This window comes from Melanotaenia boesemani, chromosome 6 (assembly GCF_017639745.1).
Source record: "Melanotaenia boesemani isolate fMelBoe1 chromosome 6, fMelBoe1.pri, whole genome shotgun sequence".
Classification (NCBI taxonomy): Eukaryota; Metazoa; Chordata; class Actinopteri; order Atheriniformes; family Melanotaeniidae; genus Melanotaenia; species Melanotaenia boesemani.
Genome location: NC_055687.1, coordinates 6,826,473 through 6,847,418, shown reverse-complemented (window position 1 = coordinate 6,847,418; position 20,946 = coordinate 6,826,473). Strand labels below are relative to the sequence as shown.

Sequence of the window (20,946 nt, the reverse complement as noted above, 5' to 3'; positions counted from 1 at the left end):
AGATAAATGCATCCACCAATTCATCTTTATCCTTAGCTGGACATTAGTATGGTTAGCATACCACAATCCAAGCCAGGCTAGCAACTGACATCTAGTCCACTCAACACTTCCCAGTGCTGTAACTGAGCCATGAATGCCAAAAGTAGCCTGGATCGGCCCAATGTCTTCTCTCTGAGATACTATGTGAGCAAGGTTGTCAGATGTTTTTATGGGAACCTCTATGGCATAGGTTTTTCACATTTAACCCCATCAGTTTACAAAGTGTAACAGGCTGCATGGTAGTGTGGTGGTTAGCACCGCGGCCCCACAGCAAGAAGGCCACTGGTTTGAGCCTCAGCTGAGGGGAGGTTCAAGCAATGGCCTTTCTGTGTGGAGTTTGCATGTTCTCTCTGGATACATGCATGTTAGGTTAATTGATCAATCTAAATTCTCCCTAGGAGTGAGTGTGAGTGTGAATGGTTGTTTGTCACTCTATGTTGGCCCTGCGATAGACTAGTATCTGTCCAGCGTGTATCCTGCCTCTCACCTGCTAAAATGTTGGGTTAGGCTCCAGCTTCCCCAAGACCCTTCATTGGACAAAGAGGTATAGATAATGGATGGATAAATCCATCAAATCATCAGTATCAAGCTTTAAAAGTTCTAATGACAAGTTAAAACACAACCCTTACCCACAAGCCAAACCAGAAGGAGAATTGTAAAGATGGGGTTCTCCATTTAATCCCTGCAAAATCCCTACCTAGGTTACTTAAGAGTTTTTGTTTTTGTTATTATTTTATTAGTTTGAATTATTTTTTAAATCCATGTCTCTGAGAATTCTATTTTTTTTTTAAATGAATTAATGCTTTCTGTTTCATCCTTTTCTCTTTATCTGTCAGTAGTTTGTGAAAAGGCAACACCCTGCTTCTTGCTTGTGGAATCTGTTGAATAACAGCCCCTCCCCATTTTTCTGCATTTATGCATTTGTCAAACAATCTGTGGTCATTGAGTCAAGAGTCTTTTTTTTAGGTGTAAATTCATCGGAGTGACTTCTTCTCTAACACTTACAATTACTCAATAAATATAATAATAATAATAATGGATTAGATTTATATAGCGCTTTTCAAGGCACCCAAAGCGCTTTACATTGTGAATCCATTATTCATCCACTCCTCACTCATACCTGGTGATGGTAAGCTACGTGTGTAGCCACAGCTGCCCTGGGGCAAGCTGACGGAAACGTGGTTGCCAGTCTGCGCCTACGGCCTCTCCGACCATCACTGAACATTCATCCACACATTCATACACCAGCGATGCCAACACTGGAGGCAAGGAGGGTTAAGTGTCTTGCCCAAGGACACAATGACAGATGATTGCAGGAGTGGGAATCGAACCGCCGACCTTCCTTCCGATCATTGGACGACCTGCTCTACTGTCTGAGAGCTATAATATAGCTTCTGCCGACTGCTTAGTAGTCTTTCTTTAGTCACTTTTGCTGTGTGGGGCTACTAGATGGCCTGCTGAGTAATTATGCTGGTTGCTGATATAAGTGTGCAGAGGACCAATCAAGAGAAGCTGCAGGGACTGCATATTTTCAGTCTGTAATACCAAAACAAGGTGCTAAAAAAGCTGAGCTGCAGAGTGGGTAACAATTCTCTGGCAGTTTGTAAAAGAAACAAAGTATTTAATGCAAATGTATGACATTGATTAATGCAGCTTTGTCTTTATGCTGAAATGCATCTGCTTGACTAAGAGCTTAAATGATTCACATTGTCTGGACATATGCTGAGCTGTGTCAAATCTTAAAGGTGTTTGATGGAATTTTTCCCTCTTGATAAATCAGTTGCCAAACATGGAACAACAGCTGGTTGCCAGTGAGAACTCAACACTGTTATACAGACAATATAAAATATATAAATATATACAAAACATGTATATTTTCTAATCAACATGATCCAGTGTTTTGCTACCCTTATGCCACAGTTACTTTAGAGCTCCTAGAAGTGCTACCTGTCAGGGATTTGAGAGCCAGCACCAGAAGAACTCAGTTAAAGGCCTCAATTGCTCTTCCTGTAGGTGTGAATTTTGTGAAGCATACTGTTTGAAAAATGAGAGAACTGACACTTTTTCTGCAGCAGATGGCTCTGGTGAACACAGCAGCTGGAGGTGGGAAATGTTCCACGCCTTGCTGCGTGGAGTCGATTAAAAATACAAGCTGACTTGATCGTGGTGTTTTGGCAGAAGAGACTTGGTCGGAGCGTCAAAGGAAGGCATGTGTACACTTGTGCTGCACAGAAAAGGCCACATGTACTGTGTGTGAGAGCCTGTCCTACAATTCTGAGGTTCAAGTCAAAATAAAGTGCGGACCAGTCTCCGCCCCTTGGCCTTGATTCGAGGAAACGTGGCGCTCGTTTCTGTGCTGATTGACTGGGAGCCAAGTGGGGTGTTCCCGCCTTTCTTTCTTAACAGGAAGTCAACGCTAGATGAGGTCATGGCGTAGAAAACATTTCCTGTAGCGGGAATGACCAGTTCTGCATTAAGAGAAGAAGAAAGACTTCTTAACATAATATAATTCAGCTGTCTCCTCAAAGCAGCTACACCAACAAATGAATCATATGAATGACAGTGGATCAGATTTTTATAAGAGGACACTGCAGGAAACTGTAATGTAGTTTTTGTTGTTCTCTGTCCTCTCTGCAATCAGCCAACGGCATTAAAGACAGACAGACAGCCAGACAGACAGACAGATAGATAGACAGACAGACAGATAGATAGACAGACAGACAGACAGACAGACAGACAGACAGACAGACAGACAGACAGATAGATAGAACACCTTAACACCTTAAACTCCTCCTGCTGTGTTAGAGCTGCTCTGTACCGAGCCCTTAATCCAACACATTATAGCACTTGTCAAAATCTCTCAGGTCAGCTTCATTAACGTTCATCAAAAATGCTTGAACAGAAGGCTGCTGAATTTCTGTTCTTGGCACAGTTGCCTACTTTTCATGCAAATTCACACCAACATACTTATGGCTGGACTATCCACCTGGTACCTAATATAGCCCACCCTTTGACAGGTAATGAGCTAAAAGAGCAAATGCATGCACAAATGGAATTTTGTACTAGAAAATATTCAAAAATTGAACATTTTGACACACAAATAATTGGATAATTACAACTATAATTAGTACATAATAAGGACATAAGAATGCTCAGCAAAATCTCTCATAAAAGATGTTTTAACTTTACCTTTTCCTTCAGGCAGTAGTTGGATCAGCTCATATCTGGATGTCTGTTTGGGATCCTGATTGTGCTTCTCTAAGGCAGAGCTGATCACAGTGGGAGTCTTGTCATTGCTTGTAACCTGAAGGGAAAAAGGAGAATAACAATGACAATGGGGCAGCTTGATTTGCACTAATAATACACCGGCTCCGCTGTATCCTGAGGATCTGATTCTGATGACTATCATTATGGGGTCTGTGCAGATAGGAGGAACAGCTGTAAGTGCAGCACATCACAGATAATTCAAGGCAGCCCTGAATGCTCACTGCTGCTGTGAAATTAGAGTGAAACAGTTTGGGTTTTGTACCAATATGCTTCGGTAGAGGTTTCCATCATGCAGGTCCATCCGTATTCTGATGATCCGCATGTCGGGTCCCGACCCCTGGATGTTGTTGGGGGGGCTGTTGCCACAAGAAGCCGACCGGCGGTGGGATTTTGTTGGAGTGGATGGAGTCAGTGTGGCAGGGGTGGAGTCATTGGCTGGAGGGGATGTGTCGACATCCAGACAGGACACAGATGGAGATCTCATGTGCTGCAGGAGAAAGAAAAGTCATCCTGAATTGATAACTGATCGTTGAAAAAAAAGCAAAAAGTAAGTCCTGAGTGCGGAATCTGTGAAATGAGCTCATATAAATGCAAACCTGACTGATAGTAATGGGATGCATTTGTGAAGTACCTTTGTGAGTTTTGAGAGAAAGTTGTTTACTGGTGACTGAACGTCAAAGAGACTGTCGCTATCACCAGCCAGGCTGCTGTGGGAGGTACTCAGGCTGTAAACACATAAAAATAATAAACACATTCACATGAGAGAAAAACAAAGAAAGAAAGAAATACATATAAACTGTTTAATCTACAAACTTCTGACAACTACTCATCATATTTCCTTAGAAATGAAGACATTTACTAGTTGCTTCCTTGCACAATCAGCAGACCAGACTTACAAAATATTCACTATATAATTATGTCGAAACATTAAAAAGCAGCATAATGGAACTAATCAATAGAAACAAGCAAATCCTCATCCCAATTAACATTTTATATGTTTTGATAACATAAAAAACATTATCTTGTATTATCTTTGTATTATCTTTGCATAATTTCTTGACTACTCCACTCCACTCTTGGTATTTGGATTTGCATTTCCATCAGTTTTACAGACTTAAAAAGCAGAATATAAAAATGAAAACTGTAAATAATGAAATAAAATTTATGCAGAGGTAAAAATGTCCAAAATTATTATTATTATTATTTTTAAAAACTCGTTTTAAGCTATTACAGTGCCACTGTTGTGGACTTTTAGGTCTATATGTTCCCAAGTTTAATTCTTTTGTTATCTCAAACCAGCCACTTCTATCCTTGTCTTTCCTGTTGCCTCTATTGATCCTCTGTCCTTATGCTCACCTGTTTCTCTCTGCTCATTAGCTGTTTACTGTTTATAAACCAATTATCAGACTGTAAGAACGAATTTGCCCAATCAGCTCCAAAACGGGTTGTAGCCGACAATCGCAAGTATTGAACATGTTCAATATTTATGACCAAAAATCTTCACGTGTAAGGAAATCTGACGACTCCTGAGTTGTGACTGTGTGTATTGTGATGTGGAAAGGAATGTAGCCAATCAGAAAGCGAGCTGACTGGGGAGCAAGGAAGAATATAGAGTCCATGTTCACGCTGTCTCCAGTCTGTTATTTTTTTAGTTCTTGATTTTTTAAAATTAGTCAGAAGACCACCATGATTACATCATCATGTATGTCCTCTGCCATGCTGGGTGTTGTGTTTTCTGGTTGTTGCCATGGTTATTCTTCTTTTTTCTAGTTGTCGCTGTTTTTCATCATCTTTTTATTAGAGCACGTTTGATCACGCAAGATTTCCGGCTCGGAGGACTAGATTCTAGATCGGTTGAAGGCCAGAATCGTTGTGTGTGTGTTGTTCTGATTATGTTGTATCCGTTATGTGAGCGCACCACACACAGTATGATCAAAACTGTTAAATGTCTGATTGTTTATCTTCATGTTTGAGGTCTCTAACAGATAAAAAAAATCTCTTCAGATTTAGAAAATCTTTATGTGTGTACCAGCCTTGACTTGGTTCTCCACCAGTCTCTTTATCCATTACTTTGAGTGACATATGTTGCAGCAGGGAAACAACTAAAACCTGCAGGATAGTGGCCCAAGAGGTTAGTGGCCCCTGGGTTAGATCATCAGCTGGCTTTAGCAGGAATGTGGAGGTAATGCATCTATGTCACTTTTCTCCATAGACTCTTCCCTCAAGTGACTAAACATTCCACACGGCTGCTAACGAGCGCTTTGTAAATGTGCGAATGGCTGTGTGAGGTTTGTAGTTTAAGTCTATGTCCGCATGGCATTGAAGCCAGTTCAGGTGTGAAATCTGTGAGAAAACGGTGGCGAAAACTAAGAGAAAGGCTTCAACATCCCCATGAAACCGCTGTAGTACATACTACAAGGCTGTGGGGGGCGCTACAATGAATAAAGAGTAATACTCCAGATCTAGAACAAGACATAGCGCATGCACAGATAATAACATATCAGCTTGCACCGCTGTTGATGGTATAGTAGCGTACTGTGTTGTAAAAGCAGTGCATTTTGGTGCTAAAGCTGTACACAAGCCAGGACTGTCTGGAGCAGCACCACAACACATTTGGTCACGGATGCTATTATTGTTATTGTGTTTGGCGCGTGCTCCTCACGTTGACATCATATCCTCTAGTGGTGCGGTAGCGCTGTCCTCACACAGTACCATAGACCGTGGAGGTTTCAAACCTATCCACCTTGGTACCTGGTTTCAGGTTGATACGTTTCATGGAGGCTAATCCCTGGCTTCGTGGGGATGAAAGGGTGGTTTGCTAAAATACTTTTTGTGGTTTCACTGCAATTCGGCCTCTTGGGAACGGCCCCTAAAAGTGCTGTATAAATATAGTCTATTTATCATTATCAAGTTAAATCACTTCATATTGTCTGTAGGTTTCATATTGTTGCTGACTGGACTGTACCACTAGCACAAATCAATCCAACTATTCTTGTCTCATTTTCCAGCTTTTCTCTTTTTCTATTTCTACCTGGCTTGCAAGTTGAATTCTGCAAGAAAACAAAAGGCTACGAAACAAAAACTTATACTCACGCTGTATACACAGTATCATGGTCATTATTTTGTTTGATAAACGTGTTTGTGTGAGTGAACTCAGTACAACTTACTCTGGGCACTGTGTGATGATGACTGTTGGAGTAAGGCCACGAGGACTCGGTTCACTGGGAGCTTCGATTTCATTGGACAATCTGTAACTACAGTTTGACATGAGTCAATGAAACTGAAACTGAATATGTAATATCTATCAGACACTATTTTTACATAGTTAACACATAGAATAGATGTTGTCTTTTCACAGGTATAGAAATGTACCTCTGCTCCTCTGTTAGTGTGGGTACGCTGTGATACCACTGCAAGAAGGCCTCATCAGCGATGAAAATGCAGTTTTTGCAGGAAGACTGTAGGAGCCGGATTTGAGCTAAAACCTCAAATTCCTGCAAACAAAGAACTTCATCACCACAACGTTTCACAAAAAACTGATTATGAATGAAATGAAATGAAATGAAATGAAATGAAAAATACTTTATTAATCCCAAAGGGAAATTCAATATTGTAGTAGTAGTAATTTTTTTTTTTTTTTTTTTTTTTTTTTTTTTTTTTTTTTTTTTTAGTAAAGTAAAACAATCACATTAATTAATTAAGGGCTTTGTTCTTCAGCCTGATAGCTGCTGGAAGGAAGGATCTTCTGTATCTCTCTGTCTTGCATCGGACTTGAACAAGCCTCCCACTGAACACACTCTGTTGTTTCGTCACGGCGTTGTGTAGAGGGTGTGAAGGATCTTCCATTATCCTCGTCAGCTTGTACAGAATTCTTTTTTTGATGATCAACTCCAGCGGCTCCAGAGTTACTCCAAGCACAGAACCGGCTTTCTTGATCAGTTTGTTAATTCTTTTCAAGTCTCTGGTTCTGATGCCGCTGCCCCAGCAGATTGCTGCAAAGCTGATTGCACTTTCAACAACAGACCTGTAGAACATTTGCAACATTTTGGTGCAGACGTTAAAAGATCTCAGCTTCCTTAAGAAGTAGAGTCTGCTCTGACCTTTCTTGTAAATGTACTCAGTGTTGCTTTTCCACTCAAGTCTGTTGTCCAGCTGAACTCCAAGGTACTTGTATTCCTCCACCACCTCCACCTCCTCTCCCATGATGGAAACACTTCTATGTGTGTTCTTGTTCCTCCTGAAGTCAACAATCATCTCCTTTGTTTTCTTGGTATTCAAGATGAGATGATTGTCACCGCACCATTTCACAAACTGACCGACCAGTTCTCTGTACTCTGCTTCTTGTCCATCACTGATACACCCAACAACTGCTGAGTCATCAGAGTATTTCTGCAGATGACAGAACTCAGAGTTGTACTGGAAGTCTGAGGTGTACAGCGTGAATAGAAATGGTGAAAGTACAGTCCCTTGTGGTGTTCCAGTGCAGCTGACCACCATCTCAGACACACAACCTTTCAGTCTCACAAACTGTGGTCTGTTTGTGAGGTAGTCGTAAATCCAGGTGGTTGTGGAGGGATCCACCTGGAATTTCTGCAGCTTCTCACACAGCAGAGCAGGCTGAATCGTATTAAAAGCACTTGAGAAATCAAAGAACATGACCCTCAAAGTGCTGCCTGACTGGTCCAGATGAGAGTGGGCTCTCTGAAGCAGGTATATGATTGCATCTTCAACCCCAAGCCCATTACGGTATGCAAACTGTAATGGGTCCTGAAAGGTGTTCACCTGCTTGCTGAGGTGAGCCAGTAAGAGTCTCTCCAGGACTTTCATGACGTGAGATGTCAGGGCGACTGGTCTGTAGTCTTTTGGTTCAGCTGGTTGTGGTTTTTTAGGCACTGGAACAAGGCAGGATGTTTTCCACAGCACCGGGATTCTTTTCTGGCTCAGGCTGGTGTTGAACAGGTGCTGGAGAATCGGACATAGCTGTTTTGAGCAGGTCTTGAGAACTCTGGGACTGACACCATCTGGACCTGCAGCCTTGTTCTGGTTCAGTTTCACCAGTTGTTGCATGACTTGGTTACAGGAGACAGACAGAGTGGAGGTGGAGGTAGAGGAGGTTTCAGGAAGTCCTGATGTGGAGGGAGATGAGGTTGTGTCCAGGTCCTTGACTGAGCTGCAGGGTGACAGAGTGGAGGTGTGACAGGAAAGCTGTGGGCTCATGGAGGGTGTGTGGCTAGTTGGGGTTGAAGCAGGAGGTGAGCTAAACCTATTGAAGAACATGTTCAGTTCATTCGCTCTGTCCAGACCTCCATCGGTCTGATCCTCCTTTATCCCGAAGCCAGTGATCTTCTTCATTCCTGACCACACATCCCTCACATTGTTTTTCTGAAGCTTACTTTCCAACTTCTTCCTGTAGTCCTCCTTGCACTTCTTCATTTGTGTTTTAAGTTGTTTTTGTGTGGACTTCAATAACTCCCTGTCTCCATCCCTAAAAGCTTTCTTTTTGATGTTCAGCAGCTTTTTCAGGTCACTGGTGATCCAGGGTTTGTTATTGGGGAAGCACCTCACTGTTCTTGTTGGAACGGTGCTGTCCACACAGAAGTTAATATAATCTGTCACACACTCAGTCAAGGCATTGATGTCATCTCCATGAGGTTCACATAGGACGTTCCAGTCTGTAGCCTCGAAGCATCCTCTCAGAGCATCTTCAGCTTCATTAGACCAGGTTCTAATAGCCTTTCTAATGACTGGTTGTTGCTGAACGATGGGCTTGTAGGAGGAGGAGAGAAGAACTAGGTTATGGTCTGATCTTCCTAAAGGTGGCAGGGCAAAGGAGCTGTATGCATTTTTAATATTTGCATAAAATAAGTCCAACGTTTTGTTTTCTCTGGTGGAGCAGCTGACAAACTGTTGGAAAGTTGGTAGAGTTGCAGAGAGGGAGATGTTGTTAAAATCTCCAGAGATCGCCACAAATGCGTTTGGATGTTGTGTTTGAAGCCTGGCCACTACAGAGTTAATGACATCACAGGCTGCGTCTGGAGCGGTACCAGGTGATATATATACCGCTACCAGAATAACGCATGTGAACTCTCTGGGTAAATAATACGGGCGGAGACTCACAGCTAGCAGTTCAATGTCTCTATTGCAGATTTTCTCTTTAACAGTGACATGTTCAGGATGACACCAGCGCTGGTTTACCAGCACCGCAATTCCACCTCCCTTCAGCTTCCCGCTGAGTTGTTTATTGCGGTCTGCACGGACCGTCCTGAAGCCGTGTACAGACGCATTACAGTCTGGGATGTGTTCATGCAGCCATGTCTCGGTGAAGCACATAATACTGCACTCTCTGTATTCTTTAAGAGACCTGGTTAGCACCTGAAGTTCATCAATTTTGTTAACTAGCGATCTCACGTTTCCCATAACAACCGTTGGAAGAAACGGTTTGAATCGCCACCGTTTTTCTCTCTGCCTCGCTCCTGCCCTGCATCCTCTTCTCTTTCTTTTCAACTCCGTTGGGATTTGAAGTGTTGTTTCACTGATAATCTTGAGTTTGGAGAGTTTTATCAGTTGATCCCGATGGTAAACAAGTCTCGTTGCCATGGAGACTCACAATAACAAGTCTTGCAAAAAGAAAAAATATTCAGAAAAATCTCCCGTATAGCACAGCCTCTGACCAGCGCGAAAAAATCTACCCGAACAGACACAGATTGACAGCTGATATCTTAAAAAAGACGGCTATATTGCAAAAAAAAATCACAAGTTAAAAACAGAGCTACTACAATTGCTGCTGCCACCTAGCGGCGCATTCTAGAACATGTATGCTTTTATTATTATTATGCTGGCTGATATAGAAATACTGTGCCATTTTCTTCAGCTATCCTCACAGCACCTTGCACTTAATCATTTCCTCCCACAGAGATTGTATAACTTCAGCTCTTTCCTGCAGCCTCCTTTTATTGCGTTCACTCTCATCATTATTTTCAACCTATGTTTCAAAGTGGAGTCTTGTTTGTTCATTTGTGAAAAGCATCATCTAAATGCACAATGTGTCATACCTTAAACCCTGAAAATAGATAATCCATTAATCTTTTAAGCTTTTATCTCTCTAACTAACACCCATTACAACACTTACCCTTCTCCTTTTGTCAAAGTTGATGTAGCCATTCTGCAAAAGGAGTGACAGGATGTTAGGTCACTTTGAATATTGTAAAATAAATACCACAAGGGATGTGAGTGCCTTACAGAAACAAGATCAACTTACATCCAGCCTGTCTTTGACTGCTGTGTCCAGCATGGTGAGGTCTGTGAGGAAGATTCCCAGGTAGGGCACGGTGCCCTGAGCGTTAGACTGTATGTAAAGAGAGAGAAAAAAAACTTTTTATTTTATTATCAATTTCCCAAAGGCTTCTATTCACAACCCAAAGAACCCAGAGAGTGACACATTTCAGAGCAGCCTGCAGCTATTTTTCACACAGTTGTGGTGAATCGCTCAGGATTTACCACAACACACTCACACAAACACACAGACTGCAGCTTGTTGTTCCACTTTGCTGCTGCATGCTGGTCGATCTCCCCCTACAACCCTCCATCAAACAGCAGACACAACCTCCTGCTAGCAGAAATGACATCACTATCAATGCCTGAATGTAAATGAAAGAGAGAACTACAGCCTCAGATAAACAACATGTGACATATTAAACTGTGTCTTTTGTTTATTTAATATAAAACTGAGCCAAAACGTTTTTGTCTGATGTGTTTAGTCTTTCACATGGTTGTGGAGGAATTTTGTACCGTCATAAACTCTAAAATTCAACATGCTAACTGGGGTACAGAGAATCTGAGATGTAGCTTTTTGGGATTTTTGCAATTTCTTTAAGCATTGCACAGTCTGCCCTTAAGGTAAACATGCTGGGACATCTACCCCTGGAAAGATTAGAGTCTGTGTTGAATGTTTTCCAGTTGTAAATAATCTGTCTCTCTGTAGAATGATGGACTCCAAATAGTTTGGAAATGACCTTTTAACCCTTCCCACATTGATGTGCAGCAAGAATTTCTTCTTTAAGATTTTTGCTGACGTCTTTCCTCCTTGGCAACACACACCTGAATGTTGCAAACGTAACAAACTTGTACTTTTATAGAGGAGTTGACACCAATGATGGTCAACTAATCAAGTGTATTTGATCAGCAGAACCTGGCTGCTACCAACCTTTATTTTAATGGAAGTGGTAAAAGTGTAACTAATGTTTTACTCACTGATTCTGCATTTTGGCTTACTTTTTTTTAGTGACACTGTAATATGTCACATGTTGTTCATCTAAGGTTGTATTTATAAAAGTTTAAGACCTAATAGGAACCAGATGATTTTTTTAAATCATGTCCTGAAATGTAAAGCCTTAGAATTGAAAGAAATATATTTTCTTAATCCAAATACATTCATAGTGTCAATGTTCTTAAATAATTTTTGTGATGAAGACAGAAGGGTTACCATCAAAACCTGTCAGGTATGTGTGACAGATTACGTGTCTGATAGAAAAGAAACAGAATATTAGGTATTTTCTTTTTTTATATATATTGTGCACAATAAGCAAGACACACATCATGTTTACTACTTTATAAACCTTAGAATACACCTAAAATGTCTGAATGTAAATGATAGCGGAAACTTAATTTCTGCTCTGTAAGTTTAGTAATTCTAGACTTTTACAAAGTCTTACATCATTCTGAAATTTTCCAGAATCTGCCATAAAGACTTGTGGGGTTGAACAGCCCCTCAGGGTAAAATATTTGGTATTCATCTCAGTCAGAGGCTGTAAAGTTAGTAAAAGTAGTTCCCTTTCATGTGCTTGTACATCAGAGGTTTCACCCCAGCAAAAAATCACAAGGTCATTTCAAGTTATTCCCCCAATACCAAAGCTGAAATGTCTTGTTGATGTAATTGCAACTGATCTGACACTTAGTGAAAATAATTAACATATGCTGAGCTGTGCACGTGAACCCAGACTAAGCATGTCCAAGCCTTTTAGGAGAAGGAGCTGTACAGTTTCATCTAGTCACAGCTGGTTGTTGACCTCTCCAACAGCAGTCTTAAGCTGTCAGAGAGAAGTTCATCATTTCAAAACCCAAATGTTCCACCTCCTCATCAACTTCCATCAAAATCCTTTGCAACATTTCTGCTTCACTTACCTTGTTAACATGTCTGAGGTTGAGCTTGTTGTCAAGGTTGGCAAACTTTGACGTGCCCTCCTGAAAGACAAAAACAAGAGAAGCGGTTATGATCATGCTTTGTGATTTTTGAGAGCTTTAAACTGAGATGTTATCAAGTACTCATGAAAACTAATTACATGCTTAAGTTTATTTATTTATGATCTATATATTTAAACTATACACTGTCATTTGACAAAAAAACAACAACAAAAACAAACAAAAATTTTTTCTTAAGGTATTCTTAAGACATATTTATTTTCCCTTTATATCTGTAAATAGGTACATCCATGTCAAATGTCACTGCCCACATACGCTCATGCGTGCTTTACATTAGCGTGGTTGTTACACCCACTAGAGCAGTGCTTCCCAACCCTGGTCCTCAAGGCACACTATCCTGCAGGTCTTAGATGTCTCCCTGCTATGACACACCTGATTCAAATCCATGGCTCATTAGCAGACTTATACAGAACTTGTCAGAGATCCATTTAATGTGAATCAGGTGTGTTGCAGCAGGGAGACATCTAAGACCTGCAGGATAGTGTGCCTTGAGGACCAGGGTTGGGAATCACTGCACTAGAGGACAGTGTAAAGTTCACTTCTGAGCTCTGACATCAGCTTCACATAACAACAAACATAGTGACGATGGTGGAAAAGATCATGATTAGTTACATTCTCAGAAAGACACATATATGACAATGGTCTGTGCAGCCATTAAATACATCATGGCTTCTTCTTTGTTGCATTCACAGGTTGCATGTGAGCTACAAGGCACAACACTGCCCCCACAGTTTCTTTTATTCATGTAAAAAATGCAGAAGATGGACAGAAAGCTTTCTCCATATGCACACTAACATAGTGTATGAATGATATTTAACGGTATCTAATGTTTGTCATTTCTTGGAAAAGATGTAAAACATGATGACTCATCCTGTCCTTGGGAGTGGATGTTGATTTTGTATTCAAGGAAACACTCTCAGACTTTATATTTCATCATCATTCATACTGAAAAGTGGACAGTGCCTGATGAGGCCAGTAGAGATAACCAATCAGAACAGACTTTACAGGGATTTCCATGAAAAGAAACTTCCCTAAAACCCCTGATCAACACTGGTACCACTTTGATACACACTGCCGATCTGTACATGTGATTTCTGGTAATTTATGTCATCAACAGATCTTTCCAGTCTTCCACAATGCTTCTACCTCTGGCATTTTCCTTCCATTTAATAACATGTTTCTCTATGATGACTGCTCTTTGTCACCTACATCTGGTTCATGTGATGGTGATAGGAAGAGAAGCAGACCCAGTGTTTACAGGAAATGTATAAATATGCAGAGGCATAACGCATCCACTTTGGAGTTGCCTCCTTTGATTGGTGGTAGCAGCTAGTAATATTGGTTCTGCAGCACTTTGAGCTGAGAATAGCAGATTGTTGTAGCCTAAGGATCAAAACAATGAGTTAAAATTTGTGAAAACTCTGTATTTATAGCATCAACTTACATGCAATTCTTGAAAGCATTTAGTTGAGACACAGATATGCCTTGAATAAAGCTAATTTTAGGATTAACTGTTAAGTGTCAGAGACTTTGAAAGATATGTAGCTTGTGCTTTATATTTTCTTCTGAGGCTTTAAGACAAAAGAATCAGAACAGACTTAAAACCTGTCACCAGTCTCTTAAAGGAGCAATTCACAGGAGGAAAATCACATTAAAAAAACGCAGAAAATGATTAGAAAGGGTCATTTAATTTCTAAACAAGGGGAGCAAACCACTCCATCTTTGAATAGAGACTGTTTTTTCTAAATTTTCTAGTCTATAACAAAAATCAAGGTTATTAAGATTATATTACATTTCTGTCAAAGGATGAAACCATAACACTGTCAAACGACAGATTTGGGAATGATCAGTTCCTCCTCACATTTTGTCTTTTATTAATCTGAATCATCCATCATTCATCAGCTAGTCGGAGTCATTTACAGACAAGCTGTGAGATGAAGGGAAGCAGGCAACTCAAAGTTCAACTAGGGCCATGGTGTTTTTTCTTTTTCTGACATCAAAGCTCAGACTGAAGATTTAAAAAAAATCAAAGGAAATGTTTGAATGCATTCTTTTCTGGGGGTATCACGGGTGAAATCGCAGCTAATGCAAAATAATTGATGCACTGCATTGCACCATTTTAGGAAATCAAAACAGCTGACAAAACACTGCTAATTCTGACAATTTCCTGAACTTTGATGACACAATGGAAACTAAACATAATGCGTGTCTTCAGGTGTCTCACACTGAAGCGAAAGCGTTGACAGAATAAGGGCAGTTGCACTCAGACAGATTAGACTCTCTCTAGGTCTTTAAATCCGTTTTAAATCTTCAACACTGCATGTTGTTCTCAGTGGAGGATCAGGCTTAACTTTTGAGAGCAGAAAAGAGATGAACCAGTGAGGTCCAGCAGTGGCACTTAAAATACTCACACACTGTTAGTGAAATTATAGGATGCATGTTGTAAGGATGTAAGGTATAATCAGGCAGAAGAGTCATGTGGTTTGTTATAGTTGCAGGTGGAGCTGCAGTAAGAATGTGCTTTCTAGCGATGCTGCACCATCATGACATACTGTAGATATTTTTTATTTTTGTTATATTTTTTACATGGTGATATAACACTTCTTTGATTATTTGATGTATCAGAACATTAAAAACATAATCTTTTCTCTAGCAGATCTTAAAGTGAGTTAAATCCAGCCTAAGGAGAACTATGACAATTATTACAAGGCGCAATCATTTATTAAACAAATTCTAAGCAAAAATGCAGAAGTGTCTGGACAATTCACCCCATGATTCAGCAGCTTGTAGAAGCAACGTCAGCAGTAATGACTTTTCTCTATGTTTCTCTATGATGTTATCAGTCTCTCACATTGCAACGTTGCTTAAGCTTAATGAAGTTTGAAGCATTGTTTCATGCCGAGCTATCTCAAGGTCCCATTTCAGCGTTTCAATCAGGTTGAGGTCTGGACTTTGCCTGGATCATGTCACCATCTTAATTCTTTTTATTTTCAGCCATTTTGTTGTAGATATGCTTCGGTGTTTGGGATCGCTATCTCTTTGCAGGATCCTGTTTCAGCCTAACTTCAGCTGTCAGAGGATCTCACATTTGTCTTTAGAATACTTTGGTCTACAGAGGAGTTCACGGCCTACTCAATGAGTGCAAAGTGTCCAGGTTTTGTGGCTGCAGAACAAACCCAAATCATCATCCCTCCACCACCGTGCTTGATAGTTGGTATGAGGTGTTTGTGATAATATGCTGTGTTTGGTTTTCTATGCATTCTGACCAAACATGTCCAGTTTGGTTGCACTGAAGACATCCATTTAGAAGTTTTGTGGTTTACTCAGATACAGCTTTACAAACCTAAACTGTGCATTGTTTTTAGGGTGCATTCACACTAGGATAGTCCGAGGGACTCGGTTTGATTAGGCTGGTATTTATGAAAGTTTTCACCCGTTTTTCAAACCACATCGACGATGTTACAAATTTATAACAGCTGCTTTCTAGGTGGAGGTATTCCCCAAAATTACCATTGACCAAGAAGAACAAAGAAGAAAATCTGACTCATCGATTGGGCAGGGTGGACACCGGCTTGTTTATACTCATTCATACTGCTCCAAATGGACCAGACTGTCCCGTGAAACAGACCAGGATTCATTTAAAGTGGACCAAACAGTGCCAGTGTGAAAGCAAACTTAGTTAATAGAGGCTTTCTCCTACAGCCCTTCTGAACAAGCCATACTTGTTCAGTCTTTCTAACTGCTCTGTCATGAACTGTAACATTTAGCATGCTAACTAAGGCGCACATATGTAGCTCTTGAGTTTTTTGCAGTTTCTCTGATCATTGCACTAAACTTGGGCTGAACTTGGTGGGATGTCCACTCTTGGAAAAAATTGGCAGCTGTCTTGAATATTTATGACTTGTGAATAAGCTTTCTCACTGTACAATAATAGATCCCAAATAGTATGGAAATGACCTTATAACCCTTCCCAGATTAATGTGCAGCAAGAATTACTTCTCCAAGATAATTGCTGTTTTTCCTCTTAAGCATTGTCGAGATTTTACATAATCTGAACAAACTAGAAAAAAATAGACTGTAAAATCTCCTTTAATTGATCACCGGCACCTGGTTGATACTGCCCCTTTTCATTCTTAAGGGAAGCATTAAGGGTGAACTTTGTTATTCACATGATACTTGTGCATTTTGGCTTAGATTTTGTTATAGAGGATCTTTTTACTGATCTTTTCGACTTGGTAGGGATCAGATTCTTTTTCTTCTTTTTTTGGTCTTCTTCTGATGCATAAACCTTACAATTGAAAGAGGATATCTTTACTGTTTCTCACAACGGTAATTACTGGAATTTTTGAAAGAGTTTCAGACCATTTTATTTGGCTTTGTCCTCTTGATTTTCACAATGTTGGCACAAACAAAGAAATAAGATGCTGGGAGAGTGCTTGACATCTGTTTCCCATGTGGATTTAGACTCATATTTATAAAACAGGATTTGCAAACCTGTGTTGATATTGAGTAAAAACAGGTTACTTATTATTTTTTTTTATCAAACAAATACTTCATGACTTCGTCTATCCACAACATACTGTCACATACTGTACACACACGTGTATAAAAAAGAAATGTTTGTAGTTAGGTGAGCAAAGGTGGAGAAGAAAAAGACCTTTGAAGATTTCTTTTGCAAGGCATGGAAGAGATACGGATTAAAAGCATCAAAAAGCCTCCAGAGCAGCACAAGTCTCAGTAAAAATAGCCCCGAAACAAATGCAGAACATTACAAAAGAGCTGTTGAAATCTGACTCTCCACCATGACTACACTCCCACTGTACAACCCTGTCAGTGAGCTCAAACTGGCAGCTTTCCAGCCTCCACACCACCACAGTTTTACCATCAAACATTACATTCAAATCACAGGATGTATAGAAAAAGTGTCATCCAGGTTTGAACATCTCACAGCCAGGTGGGTGGGCTGCATTCTGTGTCATAATCGAGATACAAACCAGTTTCTGTTTGTCCCTCTGAACCTGCTCTTCACATTGTTTCAGGTTACTGATGACATCATTCAGCACCTGGTCCTGATTTTACTTTATCCAGCCAAAACATGCAGAATTTATTTATTATTCTTACTTTATCTAGATTATAACTCACCTCCTTCAGCAGCTCTCTGCTATGTGAGTAGTTGTCCTTGTCTGAGAAGATTTCAGACAGTTCCTCGTATCTCCTCAACGCCTCTCTGTAAAGTAACCACATCAGTGAGATCAGGAGTCAGTTGAAGCAAGATTTTGTTGATGGCACAAAGTTTTCTAGTCTTCATTTTTAATCTTTATGAATCCCTGTTTAAAGTTATTTGCAAGGTTTCTTTGCTAAGTCATAAATAGTGTCCAGTTTCCTGCAATACTCAATAATGCTAAGAATCTGCAAGCAGAGGAAGGTTAACAGATGTAGGTCAATTGTGTAAAAAACTATCAAATTATTACTTACAAATAAATGCAATAAAAACTTTTTGAAATGATTAAACTTTTTTTTTTCAAATACACATAGTAATGATTCTTCACCATATTAAATGTAAAGCAGAAAGCTTTAACCTCTTCTTCACAAAATCCCCTTTTATGAGGCAGACGTGCAGTACAGAAGATCACTGCATACACTAGAAAGCACCAATTCTAACATGTAGCATATTAAAATCTCAGGGACAAACTCGGATAAAAGACTCTACCAAGTATTGGCATCCAACCCAAACACAGTTTAAACCCCAAGAAATTATATTGGAATTTAACAAAAACATGAGAACTTTAGAGCTTCTGCTAATTTCTCCACTTCAATCAAACCACACAAACAAGATGTCACAAGGAAGCAGAGATTCTGCTGATTACAGAGACGTCTGTCTCATCCATGTGGGAGAAAAAAAATCTGTGAATTGGCAGCCAAAGAGTAGCGAAGTAAACAAACCACAAAATCTTAAATCATGTCTCACTTTTGCTGATTTGTGGTCTAAACAGGTGGGTTGGCATCCTAGTGGTTACAGAGGTGGGCTTGGGCCGGAGGACCAAGGTTCAAGTCCCTGCTGTGGCAACAGAGGTAAGCCACTGTGGGCAGAACATATTTATCCAGGCTGAGAGAATAATGAGGTGGCAAAAAAACCTCATGTCTCATTTTCTGTTTTTGTGTGTTGCACATAATATATATATATATATATATATTTTATTTAAATGACATGAAATGGTGACAAGTTTTATTGTTATGCTCTTTTTTAGTTATTTAGGTGTCCACTTACTCATGAATTTTAGCAGGGTTTCGTTGTTGGTGTATGTGTGTATCTTGCAGTAGTTTATTATGATTTCCAATTTTATTGTTTTGCTATTAAATTAAATTAAATTAAATTAAATTAAATTAAATTAAATTAAATTAAATTAAATTAAATTAAATTAAATTGTTTTTGTTTTCAGCTTTTGGGGCTCAATGGTGTGTTAGAACCAGGGTAGGGTAGACTGTGGTGGGGGGGCTGTGAAGTATTGTTTTTTTGTGCTTCCTTTAGGTACTATAAAACTACCACCCAAGTAAAGCCTGACTGATTAGAAAACTGGACTTTCTAGATGCAGCTTCATCTCAGTGGAGTCATTTAGCCACAGACCTGTCAGTTTCCTGCCACGTCCTCCTCAGCCGGTGGATGGGGTTACTCTGCAGCGCTGACACAATGGCGTACAACGAGGAAAAATTTTTCCTGGCTCGACACTCCTGTAGCAAAGGATACACTGCTCATTACAGGTATTTACATACTCACGCAAACTCTCATGCACACACTCATGTTGTAACTGAGAGCACCTGCCTGTGTGGGTCTGGCTGGGATTAAGTTACATCATCAGTCTCATGTGCTGAATAATGCGTGTTACTGAAGAGGCTTTGAGACAGAGATGCCATGATGGTGCATTTCCCCAAAATGGGATGAATGAACTGCTTTCTTCTTGGACATATTGGTGTATTTATGTATTTTTAGACACAAACACATATATACATACAGTATATATATATATATATATATATATATATATATATAATATAATATATATATATATATATATATTGGTAGGGTCTGAAAACTGGGTGGTCATTACATTTTGATGATCTGTTTGCCTTTAAAATGCTTGCTCCCACAAATTTAACTAGCTGCTGGAGCATCAAAACTGGGCTTTAGAATTAGTACCAGAATTATGTTAAAGTTATATACTATAGACAAAGATATGCCTGTATTTAAGTTGAGCCTATCATTGCTGTGAGCCCTTCAACATTTTAGAACAAGGTGACTTGTGACAAACACTGATGTTACTAGCATGTACTTTTCATGCAACTCACTGCTTTTCCTTCTCATTATGCCAAAAAGTCCCGGTAAAGCAAATTCAGAGATTTATTTCTGCTTTATTCAGACTTTAAGATGTACAGGAAGTATAAAAATATGCAGCTTCAGAAAAATCTCTTTAATCTTCTTGCGAGCCTGGAAATGCACTAAAGATAAAGTGTTTCTTTGTTGTTGCTTCTTGCCTGGAACAGAACCATAAATCAGGACTTCCACCAGACTGTGTTTTGCTCTCAGCTACTGATTTAAGTGAAATTACTGTTGCGGTCTCATCGATGGTATGTGCAATCTTTGAGCTGATAATAGGATTATTGTTAGAGGATTATTGGTGGTATATTTTAGAAAAATACTGAGTTTTTTTTTAGTCTTTTGAGTCTGAAGTACTGTTGACAATTTCTTTTCAGAAGAAACCCCATTTCTAATTCAAAGCCTCTGAAATAAGTTAAAGGCATCAAAACTATAACCTTCAGTCTTGTTTTTATGTTTCACTGACCTCTGCCACACTGATCCATTTCTCCAGCAGTCGTGCTCTCTGCTGGCTGCGGAGCTTCGTAGGCCAGAGGCAGGATGCTAAAACTGCATTAGCCAGCTTGTTGAACTGACGTATGGTGGCCCGGACAGACCAGCAAACGCCTTCCCTCCCTTTTTTGTCCCTCTGTGACCACAGTGAGCCCAAACAGTGGTACGGGACCAGGCGGACAAACAGCTCCTGAGAGGTGAAATACAGATCTATGAGTAAGACTCAATTTCCTCGAAATCACTAATCAAACAGTGACCTAAACTGTGAGGCGCTTCTTGTTTAATTTCCTGCTGACAGATATTGAGTTTCTGTAGTTGGTGACTTTTTGTTTGTCTTTGGTGGATCATGTTACTGTGCAACCAGTTTAATCTGATCAAACTGATGCTTCGATAGGAAAACAATAAACTTAGTGAATATACTGAAGGTGATTCTTGTGTTTTATGAAAACAGTAATATTGATCATATGTTAACAGCAGAAACAAGATGAAACCTGAACCGTAGTCAATAACCTCAAAAC

The 20,946-nt window shown here is 39.9% G+C and overlaps 1 protein-coding gene across 4 annotated transcripts in view; it reads right to left on the bottom strand.

Annotated features, from left to right (window-relative positions):
* Nucleotides 1-1,288: 1,288 nt before the first annotated feature.
* The window catches only part of rgl2 (ral guanine nucleotide dissociation stimulator-like 2), a 41,404-nt gene continuing 21,746 nt past the window's right edge, over nt 1,289-20,946 (bottom strand). For all 4 annotated transcript variants that reach the window (XM_041987360.1, XM_041987361.1, XM_041987363.1 and 1 more), the window contains 12 exons: nt 20,403-20,618; nt 19,190-19,293; nt 17,707-17,791; nt 12,487-12,546; nt 10,565-10,651; nt 10,436-10,468; nt 6,679-6,800; nt 6,474-6,560; nt 3,938-4,031; nt 3,569-3,793; nt 3,229-3,343; nt 1,289-2,507 (listed from right to left, as the gene is read on the bottom strand). In XM_041987360.1, the coding sequence (XP_041843294.1) occupies nt 2,326-2,507; nt 3,229-3,343; nt 3,569-3,793; nt 3,938-4,031; nt 6,474-6,560; nt 6,679-6,800; nt 10,436-10,468; nt 10,565-10,651; nt 12,487-12,546; nt 17,707-17,791; nt 19,190-19,293; nt 20,403-20,618 (1,410 nt within the window). In that variant the 3' untranslated portion in view covers nt 1,289-2,325. The remainder of the gene's footprint in view (nt 2,508-3,228; nt 3,344-3,568; nt 3,794-3,937; nt 4,032-6,473; nt 6,561-6,678; nt 6,801-10,435; nt 10,469-10,564; nt 10,652-12,486; nt 12,547-17,706; nt 17,792-19,189; nt 19,294-20,402; nt 20,619-20,946) is intronic.